Source organism: Aquarana catesbeiana, linkage group LG10 (assembly GCF_042186555.1).
Source record: "Aquarana catesbeiana isolate 2022-GZ linkage group LG10, ASM4218655v1, whole genome shotgun sequence".
Lineage (NCBI taxonomy): Eukaryota > Metazoa > Chordata > Amphibia > Anura > Ranidae > Aquarana > Aquarana catesbeiana.
This window is the reverse complement of record NC_133333.1, coordinates 132,530,254-132,549,481: the sequence shown is the minus strand read 5'-3', so window position 1 is coordinate 132,549,481 and position 19,228 is coordinate 132,530,254. Positions and strand designations below refer to the sequence as shown.

General features: G+C 44.8%; 1 protein-coding gene across 2 annotated transcripts in view; it reads right to left on the bottom strand.

Annotated features, from left to right (window-relative positions):
- The window catches only part of LOC141110901 (C-Jun-amino-terminal kinase-interacting protein 3-like), a 218,447-nt gene that overhangs the window by 35,056 nt on the left and 164,163 nt on the right, over positions 1-19,228 (bottom strand). For both annotated transcript variants that reach the window (XM_073602675.1, XM_073602676.1), the window contains 4 exons: positions 14,971-15,038; positions 12,533-12,681; positions 12,255-12,426; positions 6,805-6,918 (listed from right to left, as the gene is read on the bottom strand). In XM_073602675.1, the coding sequence (XP_073458776.1) occupies positions 6,805-6,918; positions 12,255-12,426; positions 12,533-12,681; positions 14,971-15,038 (503 nt within the window). The remainder of the gene's footprint in view (positions 1-6,804; positions 6,919-12,254; positions 12,427-12,532; positions 12,682-14,970; positions 15,039-19,228) is intronic.

Here is a 19,228-nt window from a genome sequence, read left to right as displayed (position 1 = left end):
CTTCGGTAAAAAACTAGGATGAGGGCGTAGTACCACTCTATCCTTGTGTATAATCAAATAAGGCTCCTTACAGGAAAGAGCTGCTAATTCTGATACTCTTCTAGCAGAAGAGATGGCCACCAGAAAAATTAATTTCCTTGTCAACAAGACCAAAGGAATCTGACTTATTGGTTCAAAAGGCTGTTTCTGTAACACAGCCAGGACCAAATTCAAGTCCCAGGGGTTTAGGGGCGCTTTAACCGGAGGATTAAGACGCATCACCCCCTGCATAAAGTTTCGGACCAAAGAATGCGAAGCAAGTGGCCGCTGAAATAATACTGATAAAGCAGAAACCTGGCCCTTGATGGTACTCAAGGCCAGCTTCATCTCTAATCCCATCTGTAGAAAATCAAGGATTCTACCTATGACATATTTCCTGGGATGCCAACCTCTGGATTCACACCAGGTTATATAAGCCTTCCAGACTCTATGATAAATCATCCTGGAAGCTGGCTTCCTTGCATTAATCAAGGTAGATATGACAGGACCTGAGAGCCCACGACTCTTCAGAACGTGGGTCTCAATAGCCAAACCGTCAAATTTAGCGTTTGTAAGGCAGGATGGAACACTGGACCTTGAGATAACAGGTCTGGGCGTACCGGTAGGGTCCACGGGGAACCCACCGTCATCCTTACTATTTCTGCATACCAAGTCCTTCTGGGCCAAGCGGGGGCCACCAGAAGTACCGACTTCCTTTCCTGCCTGATCCTGCGAAGGAGTCGTGGTAGTAGCAGAATAGGCGGGAATGCGTAAATCAGTGAGAACCGATGCCACGGAATCACCAACGCATCCGTCCCGCATGCAAGAGGATCTTTTGTCCTTGCCACAAATCTGTCTATCTTTTTGTTGAATCAGGATGCAAAGAGATCTACATCTGGAACCCCCCATCTTTGGCATATGGCCCAAAAGACGTCGGGATGCAGAGACCATTCCCCTGGAAGTAACTGCTGGCGACTTAGATAGTCCGCCTGCCAATTTTCTATTCCCGGGATGAAAACTGCCGATATGCATGGCACATGCATCTCTGCCCAGACTAAGATCTGGTTCACCTCTTTTTGAGCAGCTCGGCTCCGGGTGCCTCCCTGATGATTGACATAAGCCACTGCTGTGGCATTGTCGGACTGGATCCTGACCGGACAACCCTGTAGCCTGATAGTCCAGGCTTTTAGAGCTAGATGTATCGCCCGGATCTCCAGAATGTTGATGGGTAAGGTCCTCTCTGTCTTGGACCATACCCCTTGGACCACAGCCTGTTACAGAACTGCTCCCCAACCTGACAGACTGGCATCTGTTGTTACCACCGTCCAGGTAACCGGTAGAAAGGATTTCCCCTTCTGCAGGTTTTCGGGTATGAGCCACCAATTGAGGCTCTGACGCACCGCATGCGACAGGTACATCGGAAAGTCTAATGCCTGAACCTTCTTGTTCCAGGTCGACAGAATACTGTGTTGCAGCATTCTTGAGTGAAACTGAGCATAGGGAACTGCTTCGAATGAAGACACCATCTTCCCTAGTAGCTTCATACAAAGGCGGACTGAGGGACCCTTCTTGGTCCTTACTGTCAGAATCAGCTCTCTCAAAGCAGTGATCTTTGCCTGGGGTAGAAATATTTTCTCCTGGCTTGTATCTATAATCAGACCTAAATACTCCAGTCTTCTTACTGGTTTTAGGAAAGACTTTTCCAAGTTGAGGATCCAACCCAAGTGTTCTAGATACCCGACTGTGGTCCTCAAGTTTCCATTCAAAGAGGCTATCGACCGGTCTATCAAGAGCAGGTCGTCTAGGTATGCTATGACAGCTATACCCTGAGCCCTTAATCTGGCCAGAGGAGGAGCCAAGATCTTTGTGAACACTCGAGGTGCAGTGGCTATCCCGAAAGGTAGAGCCACAAACTGGAAATGGCACCCTCCTACCTCGAAGCGCAGAAACTTCTGATGAGCAGGAAAAATGGGCATATGCAGATATGCATCTCTGATGTCTATTGATGCCAGAAATTCTCCTCCCTGCAGGGTGGGAACTACTGTTCAAATTGATTCCATGCGGAAGGATTGAATCCTTAGGAATCGGTTCAGATCCCTTAAGTCCAGAATGGGCCTGACATCCCCATTTGGCTTTTGGACCGTAAAAAGGTTGGAATAGAAGCCCAATCCCTGGTCCTTTGCGGGAACTATCATAATGACCTCCTGCGACAAAAGTCGCTCTAACGCTAGAAGGAGCGACTGCTTCTTCTCTGGGTCTCTGGGAACATTTGATCTGAGGAACCGAGGAGAGGGGAATTCCTGAAACTCCAGCTTGTACCCTAAGGTTACCGTGGAGATTACCCATCTGTCCTGGAAGTCCTCCTGCCAGAGCTCTGAGAACTGTCGCAGTCTTCCCCCCACTCGAGTGAGCGGGGGCGCCCCCTCATGCAGAGGTCTTAATGTTTTGCCTAGTAGGCTTCTTTCCCCAGGACTTCTTTTGTCCCTGGGGTTGACTCTTGTCTCTGGACCCCGATGGAGGCGGCCGTCGAGACTGCCTGGAGGCTGAAGCCCCCGGCGCTGGGGAAAGAGTCCGTTTGAAAGAGGGACGCTTACTCTTCTTCTTGACAGGTAAGAGAGTGCTTTTCCCACAAGAGATTCTCTTGATATAGTTATCCAAGTCCTCTCCAAACAACCTTGCACCACGAAATGGAAACCCAGCCAGTAGCTTCTTACATGGTGCTTCGGCTGACCAATTTTTCAACCATAGGATTCTACGTATATGCACCAACCCCAGTGAAAGACGGGAGGTTTGCACGATAGAATCTCTAATGGCGTCAACCACAAAGCATAAGGCCGCTGGAAGGTTAGCAAACCCCTGGGCCTGCTGTTCAGGTAATACTTTGATGACCTGCTTAACATGGTCTCTTAAGTATTGACAGACTCCAATTGCTGCTACTGCAGGTTGGGCCACTGATCCTGCTAAGGAGAAAACATCCTTCAATAGGGATTCCATCCTTTTATCTACAGGATCCCTGAGCATCTGAGCATTGTCTACAGGACAAGTCAGGCTATTATTTACGGAGGAAATGGCAGCATCAATAGCCGGTATTCCCCACATTTTAATAAACTTTTCTTCCATCGGATAAAGTGTTGAAAACTTTCTCGGCGGAAAAAAACGTTTGTCTGGGTGATCCCACTCAGAATAAATAAGCTTTTCAAGTAAAGTATGAACAGGAAAAGCATGTGCTGCTTGGAAAGGTTTCAGTGACCCCAAAGCAGAAGGATTCTTTAGCAGTTTCAGGTATGGGCAACTTAAATGTGGAGCGGACCAATCCAGTGAGGATCTGCACTAAGACTTTCTCCTCTTGGGAAGTCGCAGAGGGTCCCTCTCCACCTGAATCCTCCGAAGAGGAATCATCCATCCCATCCCGATCCTCCGAAAGGGATTCATCTCCTTTATCCCAGAGCTCCTCTGTCTGAGGGTCTTGGGGAACAGAGGAAAGCCTAGTGCGTTTTCTTCCACTGAGTGAAGACGTAATCACGGCCATTAATCTTTCCTCTAGACCATTAATGGTTGAGGAAAAAACCTCCTGTGTAATATATACAGGGGCTGAAGTGCCAGAAGCAGGTGTAGCCCCTGACCCCGATGGCTCTCCCTGGCTAGCCGTCCCTGGCCCATCTTTAGGGGGGGAGGATGCTGCCGACAGGGGGCCCTCAGAACCTGAACGAGATCCCCTAGTGTCTCTGGTTCCTGGGATGCTTGAACCTCTTCTACCCATAGTGCAAAGCAACAAGGTGTGAGGTATACAAATGAACACTGCCCGCTGAGCGATGTAGTATGGCTAAAAGCCTTGCTACCCAATGCTCAGTCTGGTGTTACTTCAGTAAATGCTGCCTAGGAGAATGCCTGTGTCCCACCTTACATTCGACCGTCAGCTCTGTGTCTCTCAGAAGGCTGAGTGCACCTGTACAGAGTGCCTTTAATAGCCTGCAGCTGGCCTAAGTGGGAGTCTAAGCACTCTGTGCTGACGTCCCGCCCCCTCCTCTACCGCCCCCCCCCCCCTCGAGTTTTGAAAAAAAAAACGAGCGCTTCCCGCGCTGCCGACTCTCCTGTCATGCTTCCGGAGAAAGGCTGGGGATTGGGGCGGGGGGAGGGAGGGAGGCTGGTAACAAGATCTGCCTGAACGGCTATCTTGAGAGATGGTGGCCATTAGGCCGCAGAGCCCGGGTGGTATAACCACTTTCTAGACCCCTGTGGCCCCTCTCTAGCCTGGGGGGGAACATTCAAACATGAGAAATCCCCCTTTCCACCTTACCTGCTTGCAGCCTGCTTGAGACGCTGGGACATAAACAGCGATTACAACACCTGAGACAGAGTCAGCATGTGTAGGTTTGTGCTCTTGGCAGCCCCCGGTGGTCACAATAGGCATAGCATGCATTTACCTTAAAGGAGAAAAGCCACTAGAACTCAAAAATTCTGTGGAATCTCCTCTTACCTTATCCAGCCGCAGGGTGCTGTTTACACAGACCCAATCTTCACCTCTCACGGTGGGCTCCATTTGAAAAAACCGTCAGAGACTGGGGCCCCCATCAGTAGGGGGATCCAACAGTTCTGGGACCGTAAAGCACCTCACCAGAAATTAGGAAGTTTAAAGCCATTTTCTGATCTGCGGGGTCCAGCTCTCTAAAAAGAGAAGCATTACGGGTAAAACCTCGTTTCTTCGGACATGAGGCCCGGGTACCATTAAATTCGGCCATGAAAAGACACTTTGAATGGATCTGGTTCGCCTGGCTTGCCCCAGTATAGGATCTTAGGATATTCCCTTTGGAGCTCAGCACAGGACATCTTTACACGTCCATCACCTAAGACACTGGCGAAAAAACTGAGGTATCCCTGCAAGGGGAGGGATTATATAGGGGGTTGAACTTCCTGATAGGGTGTGCCAGTGTCCAATCACCAGTGATACCTATATAACCCATCAGTAATTACTGTGGCTCTGTGTCCCGTGATGTTCGAGAAAGAAATATGCACTGTCATTGTACAAATGACACTGGCTGGGAAGGGGTTAAACATGTAAGAGCAATCAAAGGGTTGAATGTGTGCTTAACCAGTGTTTCTGTCACATGTGTGCGCTGCTTTTACTATGGGAAGGGATGGATTTTATTCCCTGCTTTGCAGGAACACAAAATTTACTTTTGTAAATTTTGACAGAGCTCTGCTCTGTGTGTTTTACCGACGATTGGCGGGTGCCGGCGGACATCCAGTGCCCGGCACCTGCAGATCGGCTTCTGCTGTGATTAATCACAGCAGAAGCGGTGCGCCCCCTGAAGGCGGAAGTACAGAATTGCGTATATATGCAGTCCTGCACAGGAGGGCCACCCTGTAGCAGTAAATCTGCTATAGGGCAGTCTGGAACTGGTTATAGAAAGCAGAGGTGACACTTCACCTGCCGGCTTTTCTGCACTTTTGACCCCTAATGATGTGTAGCCTTACTAGTTACTCTTTTTAAAAAACTTTAAAATAGGTGACGGGTTCTTTTAAAGGAAACCTGTGACCAAGATTAAGTAACACACAAGTAACTAACAGCATTAGTTCTCAGCACAGAACTGGCCAGAGCTTCCTGGATTTTACTCACTCCCTGATGGTGATGACTGTACAAGCCCACCTCTTTAATTACCTAATACAATGCCTGAGCTCCCTATAAAGGCAAATCCAGGCTGATGGGGGAAACCAGAATGATCCCACTTAAGACTCCCTTCACACGGGCTTGTCCATTTGACAGACCCCTTTTGCTCAGAGGAGGATTGATCCACTGATCCCCGCTGAGCAGGCAGATGACAGATCCATCTCTGCTCACTGTGCTGAGACAGACTTGTCAGAGTCCCGCTCTCCTCTATGGGGAGGTCGGATGATCACGGACCACCTGTCCGTTTTCATCTGGTCCCATGGACGGATGGAAAATAAGGTCACTATCTGTCTGGATTTGGCAGACAGCATTGGATTGGATAGCAGCGGGTGTCAGCGGACCTGTCATCGCTGACATCCGCCGCTCCATAGAGGTGAATAGAGCTGAAAAACTGACAGGTGGACCTGGTCGGAAAGCCCGTGTGAAAGGGCCTTTACAGTATATGCCAACTGCAATTAAGAGCACGTTGCTGTTTACATGTCAGTGTCGGGAGGTTTTAGACAGCTCTGAGGTAAAACCTTACTGCAGCTTGTGCAGTTAGGCCTACTTCACACTGATGCGAGTTCATGACGAACTCGATGCGTCAAAAACACTTTAAATTCGCATGTCATCCCTAAAGTCATTGTTTTCAATGACGGTCGTTCACATACATGCGTTGCGATTCCTCTACGAATGCGATGGGATTAAAAAAAGGGTCTTGTGCAAGTTTACTGCATTGCATTGCGAATTTAGTCTCCATAGACATCAATGTAAATCGTTCTTGAATCGCACTGATGGTTCACATATGTGCGAATTCCACCACACTACTCTCCACAAAAACCAGGAAGTACACAGGAAGTTAACAACATTTTTTTTTTTACATTATGATTCCATTGGCTAGAATATCAATTGCAGCTATGTCCAACTCCTGAAATTCGTGGTAAAATCACGGTAAATTCACACCTCACAAAGGACAAAAAACTGAACAAAATCACAGCGCATCAGTGTGAACCGGGCCTTACTTACCTACTTCTTCAATAACCTTTGTTCTCTTTGTTCATATGCTTGTCTAGTCATTCTTTAAACAAATTTAAAACTAGGCTTTTGATTACCCACCAAGCATATCAATGAATTCTTACCTTTACAAAATGGAATGCTGACAACTACCCCGAAGGCAGTCCCGACCCACAGACGACCAGAGAATACTGACAGTGCAGAGACTTGTGCCATAGACATGCCAAAGCTGCTGGGACCTGTTACAAATACAAGATGTACAATGCTTAATTTTATACAAAGCTCCACAATTTAAAACTAGATGGTGAGACTGTAAACCTATACAAGCACCTTATTCAGTTCCACCAACAATGGCTAGAGTTGTGAAGTTCTTCAGGCAAATCTCTTCCACTCACTGTAACCTTTGCTGTGCATTTCCCACTTACAGTGAGAAAAAAAATATTTGATCCCCTGCTGATTTTGTACGTTTGCCAACTGCCAAAGAAATGATCAGCCTAAAACTTTAATGGTAGGTTTATTTAAACAGTAAGAGACAGAACAACAAAAAAAATCCAGAAAAACGCATTTCAAAAAAGTTATCAATTGATTTGCATTTAATGAGTGAAATACATATTTGACTCCTTCGCAAAACATGACTTAGTACTTGGTGGCAAAAACCTTGTTGGCAATAAGAGGTGAGGCGTTTCTTGTAGTTGGCCACCAGGTTTGCACACATCTCAGGAGGGATTTTGTCACACTCCTCTTTGCAGATCCTCTCCAAGTCATTAAGGTTTCGAGGCCAACACTTGCTAACTCGATCTGTTCTGTGTGTTTTACCGATGATTAGCAGGGGCCGGCGGACATCCAATACTCGCCAACCACAGATCGGCTTCTGCGATGATTAATCACAGCAGAAGCGGTCAGGAGGCTGCAGACAGCTGAGGTGAAACCTAACTGCAGCTTGTACAGTTACTTAAGCTCCCTTCACATAAGGGATTCTAAGGGATTAAGGTCTGGAGACTGGCTAAGCCACTCCAGAACCTTAATGTGCTTCTTCTTGAGCCACTCCTTTGTTGCCTTGGTCGTGTGTTGTAGGTCATTGTCATGCTTGCATACCCATCAACGACCCGTTTTCAATACCCTGGCTGAGGGAAGGAAGTTCCCCATCGTATCTTTGATGCGGTTCAAGTTGTCCTGTCCCCTTAGCAGAAAAACACCCCCAAAGCATAATGTTTCTACCTCCATGTTTGACGGTGGGGACGGTGTTCTTGGGATCATAGGCAGCATTCCTCCTCCTCCAAACATGGTGAGTTGAGTTGATGCCAAAGAGCTCGATTTTTGTCTCATCTGACCACAACACTTTCATACAGTTCTCCTCTGAATCATTCAAATGTTCATTAGCAAACTTCAGACAGGCCTGTACATGTGCTTTCTTGAGCAGGGGGACCTTGCGGGTGCTGTAGAATTTCAGTCCTTCACAGCGTAATGTGTTACCAATTATTTTCTTGGTGACTATGGTCCCAGCTGCCTTGAGATCATTGATAAGATTCTCCCGTGTAGTTTTGGGCCGATTCCTCACCGTTCTCATGATAATTGAAACTCCAAGCAATGATCCATTGAGATTTTGCATGGGGCCCCAGACCGAGGGAGATTGACAGTTATTTTGTGTTACTTCCATTTGCGAATAATCTTACTAACTGTTGTCACCCAATCACCAAGCTGCTTGGCGATGGTCTTGTAGCCCATTCCAGCCTTGTGTAGGTCTACAATCTTATCCCTGACATCCTTGGACAGCTCTTGGGCCTTGGCCATGGTGGAGAAATTGGAATCTGATTGATTGCTTCTGTGGACAGGTGTCTTTTATACAGGTAACAAGCTGAGATTAGGAGCAGTCCTAAGGGTCGGTTCACACTGGGGCGACTTGGGATCCGACTTGTACGCCCTCAAGTCGCCCCAAGTCGCCCCAAGTCGCTTTGCATTTAGATTATCATGGTAGGCAATGGGAGCGTCTTAATTGACACTACTGAAGTCGCTCCGACTTCAGAAAAGGTTCCTGTACTACTTCTATCCGACTTGTAGGCGACTTGTACCCATTCAACTCAATGTAAGTCGCCTGCAAGTCGGATCTCTCAAGCGACTTTGCAGAGAAAACCCCTCCCTCCCCCCTCCCTCCCAGAGAGGTGATTGGCCACAGGCGAAGTCGCCTGTCATGGAGGCGACTTCAAGTCGCCTCGTAATTTGCCAAAGTCGCGTTGAAGTCGCGCTAAAGTCGCGCTGAAGCCGCGTTGAAGTCGCGGTACAAAGTCGCGCTAAAGTCGTGTTGCCCATGTGTGAACCGACCCTAAGTGTTCCTAATCTCAGCTCGTTACCTGTATAGAAGACACCTGGGAGCCAGAAATCGAATCAAATACTTATCTCACTCAAATGCAAATCAATTTATAACTTTTTTGAAATGCGTTCTTCTGGATATTTTTGTTGTTATTCTGTCTCTCACTGTTAAAATAAACCTACCATTATATTATGTCACATACACGAATAACAGCACCACTTGGTGTCTAAATCAAATAATATGGGAGTATAACTTTCCCCCCACAGAGATGGTAATAAAATTACCTTTACCTTTACTACCCAGTCCATTCCAGTTGAAAAGCATATCACTTTTTCTACTTGGGTTGGCCATACACAGACAGATCATTTGTCCACTCCAAAGAGAGATTTGCCTTTTACCTAAACCTGACATAATGGGGCATATCTATAAAGCAGAGAATCTCACATTGAGCAAACATAAAAGTAGGCAAAGCTTCCTTGTGCATGTGTTTTAATTTGACAGTGATTGATTCACAAATAATGAATGTTTAGTGAAAGTAACATTCACTGCTTTATAAATATGTTCCTTTATGTCAGGATAACCATCAGGTTACATAGTTACATAGTAGGTGAGGTTGAAAAAAAGACACAAGTCTATCAAGTCCGACCTATGTGTGTGATTATGTGTCAGTATTATATTACATATCCCTGTATGTTGCGGTCGTTCAGGTGCTTATCTAATCGTTTCTTGAAACTATCAATGCCCCCCCGCTGAGACCACTGCCCGTGGAAGGGAATTTCACATCCTTGCCGCTCTTACAGTAAAGAACCCTCTACGTAGTTTAAGGTTAAACCTCTTTTCTTCTAATTTTAGAAGTGGCCATGAGTTGTTAAACTCCCTTCCGCAAAAAAGTTTTATCCCTATTGTGGGGTCACCAGTATGGTATTTGTATATTGAAATCATATCCCCTCTCAAGCGTCTCTTCTCCAGAGAGAATAAGTACTGTGCTTGCAACCTTTCCTCATAACTAATATCCTCCAGACCCTTTATTAGCTTTGTTGCCCTTCTTTGTACTCGCTCCATTTCCAGTGCATTCTTCCTGAGGATTGGTGCCCAGAACTGGACAGCATAATCTAGGTGCGGCCGGACCAGAGTCTTGTAGAGCGGGAGAATTATCATTTTATCTCTGGAGTTGATCCCCTTTTTAATGCATGCCAATAGTCTGTTTGCTTTGTTAGCAGCAGCTTGGCATTGCATGCCTTTGCTGAGCCTATCATCTACGAGGCCCCCAGGTCCTTTTCCATCCTAGATTCCCCAGAGGTTCTCCCCCCAGTGTATAGATTGCATTCATATTTTTGCCACCCAAATGCATCATTTTACATTTTTCTACATTGAACCTCATTTGCCATGTATTTGCCCACCCCATTAATTTGTTCAGATCTTTGCAAGGTTTCCACATCCTGCGGAGAAGTTATTGCCCTGCTTAGCTTAGTATCGTCTGCAAATACAGAGATTGAACTGTTTATCCCATCCTCCAGGTCGTTTATGAACAAACTAAACAGGATTGGTCCCAGCACAGAACCGTGGAGGACCCCACTATCCACCCCTGACCATTCCGAATACTCCCCATTTATCACCACTAGGTAGATATAAAAAAAAATGCAAATGATCTTTCTGTGTATTGCCAACGCAGGCAAAAAAAAAGTTATGCTTTTGGCTGGATTGCACTCGGCAATATTTCTGCTATCACAGAACAGAAGAGCTTTAGTTATTTTTATTTAAGGTACTTATATAGCGCCGTCAATTTACGCAGCGCTTTACATATACATTGTACATTCACATCAGTCCCTACCCTCAAGGAGCTTACAATCTAAGGTCCCTAACTCACATTCATATACTAGGGCCAATTTAGACAGAAGCCAATCAAAGGTCAGACTGTATTATTTGATTAAAAGCAACCTCAAGGCACTGTCATACCTTTGTTTCATCTTCTGTATTGCACCATAAACCCATGATTTATGCACGAGTAATATACAGATGTCTAATTCAGGTTACAAAATCAGGGTTGTGCATGTGTGTCCTTGCACTAATCACTTAATTAGTCAGAAAGTCAGTCATTTCACTGAGTATTGTGGAAGGGGGCACCAGAACTCTGACTTCAAAGCTGACACATTCTTACTATGCATCCACGTCTGGGGCCTCCCCAGAGCTCAGTAACTTTTTTGCATGTGAAGTTGCCATACTGTATTGGACAGGTTTGGGTTAAGCAGCATTGTGTTGAGAAACTTGCTGAAATTCTTTCAGCCAAAATGTATCCTTTCCACTCTTTTGATGTAGTAAAAAGATTATTCCACTTTGTAACTAGAAAGATTGTTTTGGGGTTGGATATATTTAACCATTATAGGGTAAATGTATTGAAGCATAATACATGCAGTGTTTTCATTAACACCAAATAATCTTGTAATGTTTACAGTCTACAAATATATATTTCTCTCAATTCTCTAAAGGTTTTATTTCTAAATGAGCCCAATTTATGTCTTACAAATTGTCCATTATTGCAATATTTTCTATGCAAAATTAAAGTGGTTGTAAAGTCTGAAGTTTTTTTACCTTCTTGCATTTTATGCATGAAGGTAAAAAACCTTCTGTGTGCTGCTTCCCCACATAGACACCCCTAATACTCACCTGAGCCCCCTCTCGATAAAGCGATATGCACGAGAGCATCAGTTGCCCCAGGTTTCCCTGTCAATCACAGCCAGTGGACCAATGAGTAGTTATCGAGGGCGGGGCCGAGCCCTGGCTCTATGTGACTTATGGACACATAGAGCAGGGCTCGGTAGCGGGCACGCACCAGTGCCCCTATAAAAAGCGGCTTGCTATTGGGGGCACTGGTCAAGGGGGAGGAGCCAGGAGCACCGGCGGGGGACCCAAGAAGAAGAAGACTGGGGCTGCTCTATGTAAAACCACTGCACAGAGCAGGTAAGTATTTTTTTTTTAAACAAACCTTTCATATCACTTTAAGCTCATAGTTTAACCTTTTTTGACCGATTTGAACACTGCGCAGCTCATGCAGAAGACATGTTTAGGCTAACTAAGCAAAGGCTGATGTTTACAAAGTTGCTGCATCATTCTTTAATGTTTTCATATCCTTTCAAAGTGTATTCACCATAAATAATTGGGATACAACTAACTGTCAAGATGAGTACCGTCAGAGCTCAGTGACATCAAGGTAGCACAGACTTCCTTGCAGACAACAAATATGAATATTGTGTATAAGCATGCCCTCACCCAGCATTCTTTGTATAAATGGCTCCAGTTCCAGCTCCTGTAAAGGTTGTCCTGTCTGGGCATGAAACATACGCAAAATAGAATCAAGCCGCACAGACACCCAAACACCATCCCCTGCTGCTGCAATATGCCGAACTTGGCTTTCAGGGCGAGGAGTTGCTTCAAACCATTGCTAAAAAAAACAAGCACAATAAAAATGCTGTATTTAAAGACAATTATATGTTTTATTTCACCTTTAAAAGCATTAACTGTACTACTGCATGAGAAAAAAAAATTACCTTCACTTTGGCAGTGCGTGGATCCACAACATATATCCGATTCCTGTAGCCACACCACACCTCTCCTCGTACAGACACAGAACAGCGAATGGACTGCTGAGGTCTGCCCAAGTCTACAACTTTTGGATTGTCCAAATCCCAGTTCCTAGCTGATGAAATGCATTACTTATTACTGCTGAAAGAGTCAACAATAACCTCTGCAAAATTTAAAGTGTCATTAAACCCACATTTTTTTTGGTGTCATTACATATTAAAGCGGATTTTTATTTTATTTTTATAGGTAATCCGTTCTGCTAGACTTGGTTAAATACTTTAATGCGTGCGATTTATAAATTTGCTGCTCAATTCCCATATTTTGATATTACTCATGTTTGTTTTCAGCTCTGCAGAGCACTTCCATCTTCATGTGGGCATGTGAAGCCCACTAGGAGTCTCTTCCGGGATATGGTGCTGCTGGCTACCCAGCATGCACCTTCAGATCTCTCACACTCACACAGTATACACACTGTGAAGCGAAAGAATGTTATCTGGCCGATGCATTGCATCGTGCCATTTCTGGTTTCGAAATAACGCAATGCTACGGCCCGGTGATCTCAGTTGTCTCCTGGGATTGATGACACGCATCTCCCAGGAGACATTGCAAAGCCGGAAATGACGTGCGCGGCTGTGAAGCAGGAAAAATATAATAAAGAATTACTAAAGTAAGTGATACAGTAAAAAAAAATGATATGCCAGTTCGTTAATAGTGCCCACATTACTGCTGGATTGTGAGGAGTTCAAAATGTGGGTGGAACTCCGCTTTAAAGTATGGTCTCTCCCTGGATTCAGAACCTTTGCATCATTCATGTTTGGAATTTTAATAAATAACTGGTTGATCCTGCTGTTACATCTGACTTCCCTATACTGATTCAATCTTCTGCACCTTCCATTGCTACTCTCACTGCACATGCCCTGGAAGATCCTTGTAAGGAAGAAGTTCACTTTCTCCTTTAACCTCTGGAAGCCAATCCACGTGGCTCATTTCATTGACTTGCGGGACGGCTTCAGCAGGTTGTCTGAAGCTCCACCCCCTCCTCTCCGCCCCACCTGACAGTGTCAGATTGAGGGGAGGCTCTAGCAGGGATTATTGACAGAGTCTCCTCCCCCGCCCCCTTATATGACACACTAGGCAGAGGCTTGTGGGGTGGCTCCCGGGAAGTTGATTGGCAGCAGCTCTTCCAGGGAGCTTCGCTCCAAAGCTGGATATACATGCTTTAATTTTTTTCATTAAGCCAGCGAGCTAAACGGAAAAAACTGAACCGATTCCCCCAATCACACAATCAAGGTGGGTGGGGGAATCTTTCCTCCTGCATTCTGACAGCAGAGGGACTCCAACGCTGTCAGAAAACACAGATCAGCACTGCAGCTATTAGCTGCGACCGCTGATCAAGTGGCATTTTTTCAACAGGTCTGTTCAGCATAAGCCGATCGACAGATCGACCCCTGTAGAGCGGCAGTGGCTACAGAGGATCTGATGATACACAATAATGAACTTGACATGGTTTATTTAGTCATTTACTTTTAAATTCAAATTTTTTTTATTACACAAAGTAGACTTCCTGCAGTGACATCTGCAAACTATGTCAGAGGCTTCATGCTTGCTCCACCCATTGATCTCACAGTGCAGTAAGGAGCAAATATCAAAATGTCACATAACTGTGGTATAAGGCAATGGAAATAAGGTATTTGGACATAATATTGCAACGTGAATTATAGACTGATGGTTACAGTGAATGATTTCTGTATGATAGATAGAAACAAGTGGCACTGAGTTTACTGACACTTTAAGGTATATATGTATAAGTCTGATTCTCTGTACAAAATAGGCACTTGCCTTCCTATTTTCTCCCCCAATGCCTTTATGGTGATATTTTATGGTGGTTAACCGAAAAAGCAAGATCAAGTCCCAAGTCGTATGCAATAGGTTCGGTTGTGTGGTTGTGATTTTTTTTGCCCAGTTTTTTTGTGTGTATATGGTTGTAGTCTGGGTGTTCTGTTATCCTCTGAGCAACACTAAACTGTTGCAAGGTTGCCAGATGACCAGACTGCACTCATAGATTGAATCATTGCCAAATAGATTTTAGATTTATAACTCTCTTTATGCTGTAAATTCTTGCAGACAAAGCCTGTTATTACCTTTTTCTTTTCTGCTTGTCACATAATGCCATATGAGGGAAAGAGCATTCTTAACACCCAAAGCAACCTGACTCTGCCCTTCCCTGCCCCTTGCTGTGCTAGAAATATAAAAGGGAGGGTGCTTTCCTTAGACTCTTTTATATACAAGACCATTGTATTATTGCATGTGTTTTTTGTGGCTTCCTTAGACTGTAAAGATAAAACTCTCCACATAGAATAATAAAGGAAAATAACAAAAAGGTCATTCACACACAAGAACTTACCTGCATTTCTACTAAATATTGCAAGTGTGCCATCACCCAATGTTGCCACTACACGGTCACCCGTATGTCTGTCGCGTAGACAAAAGACAATTAGTTAGCGGCTAAGAAGCAAATTGAGATAAAGAGAGAGCAAGAAAGAGTAATTAGAAGTTTAGTGTACTGTATAATAGTTATTGATTAATCTACCAGCACCAACAGACGTGTCAGTTGATATAGTATCGCACAAAAGTGAGTACACCCCTCACATTTTTGTAAATTTTTTATTATATTTTTTCATGTGACAACACTGAAGATATGACACTTTGCTACAATGTAAAGTAGTGAGTGTACAGCTTGTATAACAGTGTAAATTTGCTGTCCCCTCAAAATAACTCAACACACAGCCATTAATGTCTAAACCGCTGGCAACAAAAGTGAGCCCACCCCTAAGTGAAAGTGTCCAAATTTGGCCCAAAGTGTCAATATTTTGTGTGGCCACCATTATTTTCCAGCACTACCTTAACCCTCTTGGGCATGGAGTTCACCAGAGCTTCACAGGTTGCCACTGGAGTCCTCTTCCACTCCTCCATGATGACATCACGGAGCTGATGAATGTTAAAGACCTTGAGCTCCTCCAGCTTCCGTTTCAGGATGCCCCATAGATGCTCAGTAGGGTTTAGGTCTGGAGACATGCTTGGCCAGTCAATCACCTCATCTTGGAGGTGTGTTTGGGATCATCATGTTGGAATACTGCCCTGCGGCCCAGTCTCCAAAGGTAGGGGATCATTCTTGGCTTCAGTATGTCACAGTACAGTGAAAGTATGTTTGCATTCATGGTTCCCTCAATGAACTGTAGCTCCCCAGTGATGGCAGCACTCATGTAGCCCCAGACCATGACCTCCATGCTTGACTGTAGGCAAGACACACTTGTCTTTGTACTCCTCACCTGGTTGTCGCCACACAAGCTTGACACCATCTGAACCAAATACGTTTATCTTGGTCTCAGACCACAAATCGTGGTTCCAGTAATCCATGTCCTTAGTCTGCTTGTCCTCAGCAAACTTTTTGCGAGCTTTCTTGTGCATCATCTTTAGAAGAGGCTTCCTTCTGGGATGACAGCCATGCAGACCAATTTGATGCAGTGTGTGACGTATGGTCTGAGCACTGACAGGCTGACCCCCCACTCCTTCAACCTCTGCAGCAATGTTGGCAGCACTCATACGTCTATTTCCCAAAGACAGCCTCTGGATATGAAGCTGAGCATGTGCACTCAACTTCTTTGGTCGATCATGGCAAGGCCTGTTCTCAGTGGAACCTGTCCTGTTAAACCGCTGTATGGTCTTGGCCACCATGCTGCAGCTCAGTATCAGGGTCTTGGCCATCTTCTTTTAGCCTAGGCCATCTTTATGTAGAGCAACAATTCTTTTTTTCAGATCCTCAGAGAGTTCTTTGCCATGAGGTGCCATGTTGAACTTCCAGTGACCAGTATGAGAGAGAGAGCGATAACACCAAATTTAACACACCTGGAGAGAAGAAATGAGGGCGGCCCGAGAACTACTGAGGAGCTGGGCAGGTGTGATGTTCGATGTCCGTCGTTCGGTGTCGGGGAGGACGGAGGGAGAACGGAGGATCGCTCAGGTGGTGAAGGATCGATTCCCCCGGGTGGCTCACGTTCGTGTTGTGGACATTTCAGGCGGATGCGGATTGATGTACGAGATTCATGTGGAAAGTGAAGATTTCCGGGAGAAACGAATCGTCCAACAACATCACATGATCAACGAGGCATTACAGGAAGAGATAAAGTCTATGCACGGCCTGAGAATCTTCACCTCCGTCCCCAGCTAATCACAAGAGACTTTATAGGACTTTCCATCCCGGACTCTCCCGAGGATGACAACATGACAGCACTTTACACTCATCTACGAGAACGCAGCGCCTGCGCACAACTCACCTCCGACACTTCCTGTATGAATATGAGAATAAATGTATCAACGCAAAAAAAAAAAAAAAAATTTAACACACCTGCTCCCCATTCACACCCGAGACCTTGTAACACTAATGAGTCACATGGCACCGGGGAGGGAAAATGGCTAATTGGGCCCAGTTTTGACATTTTCACTTAGGGGTGTACTCACTTTTGTTGAAGCTGTTCAGACATTAATGGCTGTGTGTTGAGTTATTTTGAAGGGGCAGCAAATGTATACTGTTATACAAGCTGTACACTCACTACTTTGCTACAATGTAAAGTGTTATTTCTTCAGTGGTGTCACATGAAAAGATATAATAAAATATTTAGTAAAAATGTGAGGGGTGTACTCAGTTTTGCAATATACTGTATGTGAATTTAGACATATTTTTTGTACAACTTTCTCAAGCAATAATGTGAATGAGGCACCTTGCAGACTCTGAACTACAATGGCTTTACTTGTTAAAAACCTGTAGATATAATGAGGTCCGGGGATTCCCAAAAATAAATGGAAAAAAAACACAGGGTGGTCTCATCATTCTCAAATTCACAAGTCAGGTGGGACCAACAATTAAATCGGTATTAAACCCAAAAGCAAAATAATAATATATTGCAGCTTAAAAAACCTTAGATGTGGTGGCTGTATTAGTTTACTTTTTATGTTTTTTTCTTTTATTTCACTAGGTGATCCAGCCAGTTACATATATCCTGTCTAAGACCTCTTTCGCACGAGCGGACTGATCGGGTCCACCTGTCCATTTTTCAGGCAGACTCGATTGGACCACCCATTGTTCTCGATTGGGAGGCAGATGTAGACCGGCATATGTCAGTTTACACCTGCCTGCATCCGACCTGATCAACACAGACGGATGGGGATCCGTTCCGGATGGGAGCAGATGAGTGTCGCATGGGAAAGGACAGGCAGTCCGTTTCAATCGATTGCCTATAGAGAAGAGCATGTTGTGTCCGTGTCTGCTCTGCATAGCGGAGCGGACACCGACCTGTAATCTGCCTGCTTAACAGGCATCAGGGACAGATCCCCCACTGAGCAGGTGGATCCGCTTCATGGAGTCCGCCCCGTGTGAAACGGGCCTTAGGGTGTATGCTATCTGGATGATGTAGTAAAGTAAACAGCAGGACTGTCAGTCTGTGGATAGGGTAAGCAGATTTAGATGGACCCGACTAACAAATTAAAACTGAACTCCAGCTAACACTTTATAAGCAGTTAAAACAAATCTGACCATTGTAGGTACCCGTCAGTATTTGTGGTCAGTGGTTTGTCTCAACTCTGTAACTACTACTTTGTCTGGACAGCTTGGTCTGTTATAGTAAGCTGAAAAATAACAGACTTACTAGGAAAAAAAACATAAGAGATAACTAATGCAGCTACCACATTTAGAAATTGGTAAGCTGCAATTTAATATATTTTTGTTTTTGGCTTTAATACCAATTTAAAGCTGTGTACACGCACCCAGCGGGCTGAATGAAAAAAAAAACAGAGTTTTGAGAATGAAACAAATATTAATTTTCACAAAGTCTGTTGCTTGAATTTTTTTTTAGATCTTTTTGTCAGATGTTACTATGGTATACTGAAGTATAATTACAAGCATTTCATAAGTGTCAAAGGCTTCTTCTGACAATTATATAAAGTTTGTGCAGAGTCAATATTTTCAGTGTTAATCCTTCTTTTTCAAGAATTCTGCAATTCGCCCTGGCATGCTGTCACTCAACTTCTTGGCCATATCCTGACTGATGAAAGCCCATTCTTGCATAATCAATACTTGGAGTTTGTCAGAATTTGTGGGGTTTTTTGTTCACCGGCCTCTTGAGGATTGACCACAAGTTCTCAATGGGATTAAGGTCTGGGGAGTTTCCTGGCCATGGACCCAAAATGTTGTTGTTTTGTTCCCCAAGCCACTTCGTTATCACTTTTGCCTTACGGCAAGGTGCTCCATCATGCTGGAAAAGACATTGTTAATCACTAAACTGTTCTTGGATGGTTGGGAGAAGTTGTTCTTGGAGGATGTTTTTGTACCATTCTTCATTCATGGCTGTGTTCTTAGGCAAAATTGTGAGTGAGCCCACTCCCTTGGCTGAGAAGCAACCCCACACATGAATGGTCTCAGGATGCTTTACTGTTGGCATGACACAGGACTGATGGTAGCGCTCACCTTTTCTTCTCCGGACAAGGTTTTTTCCAGATTCCCCAAACAATCAGAAAGGGGATTCATCAGAGAAAATGACTTTACCCCAGTCCTCAGCAGTCCAATCCCTGTACCTTTTGCAGAATATCAGTCTGTCCCTGATGTTTTT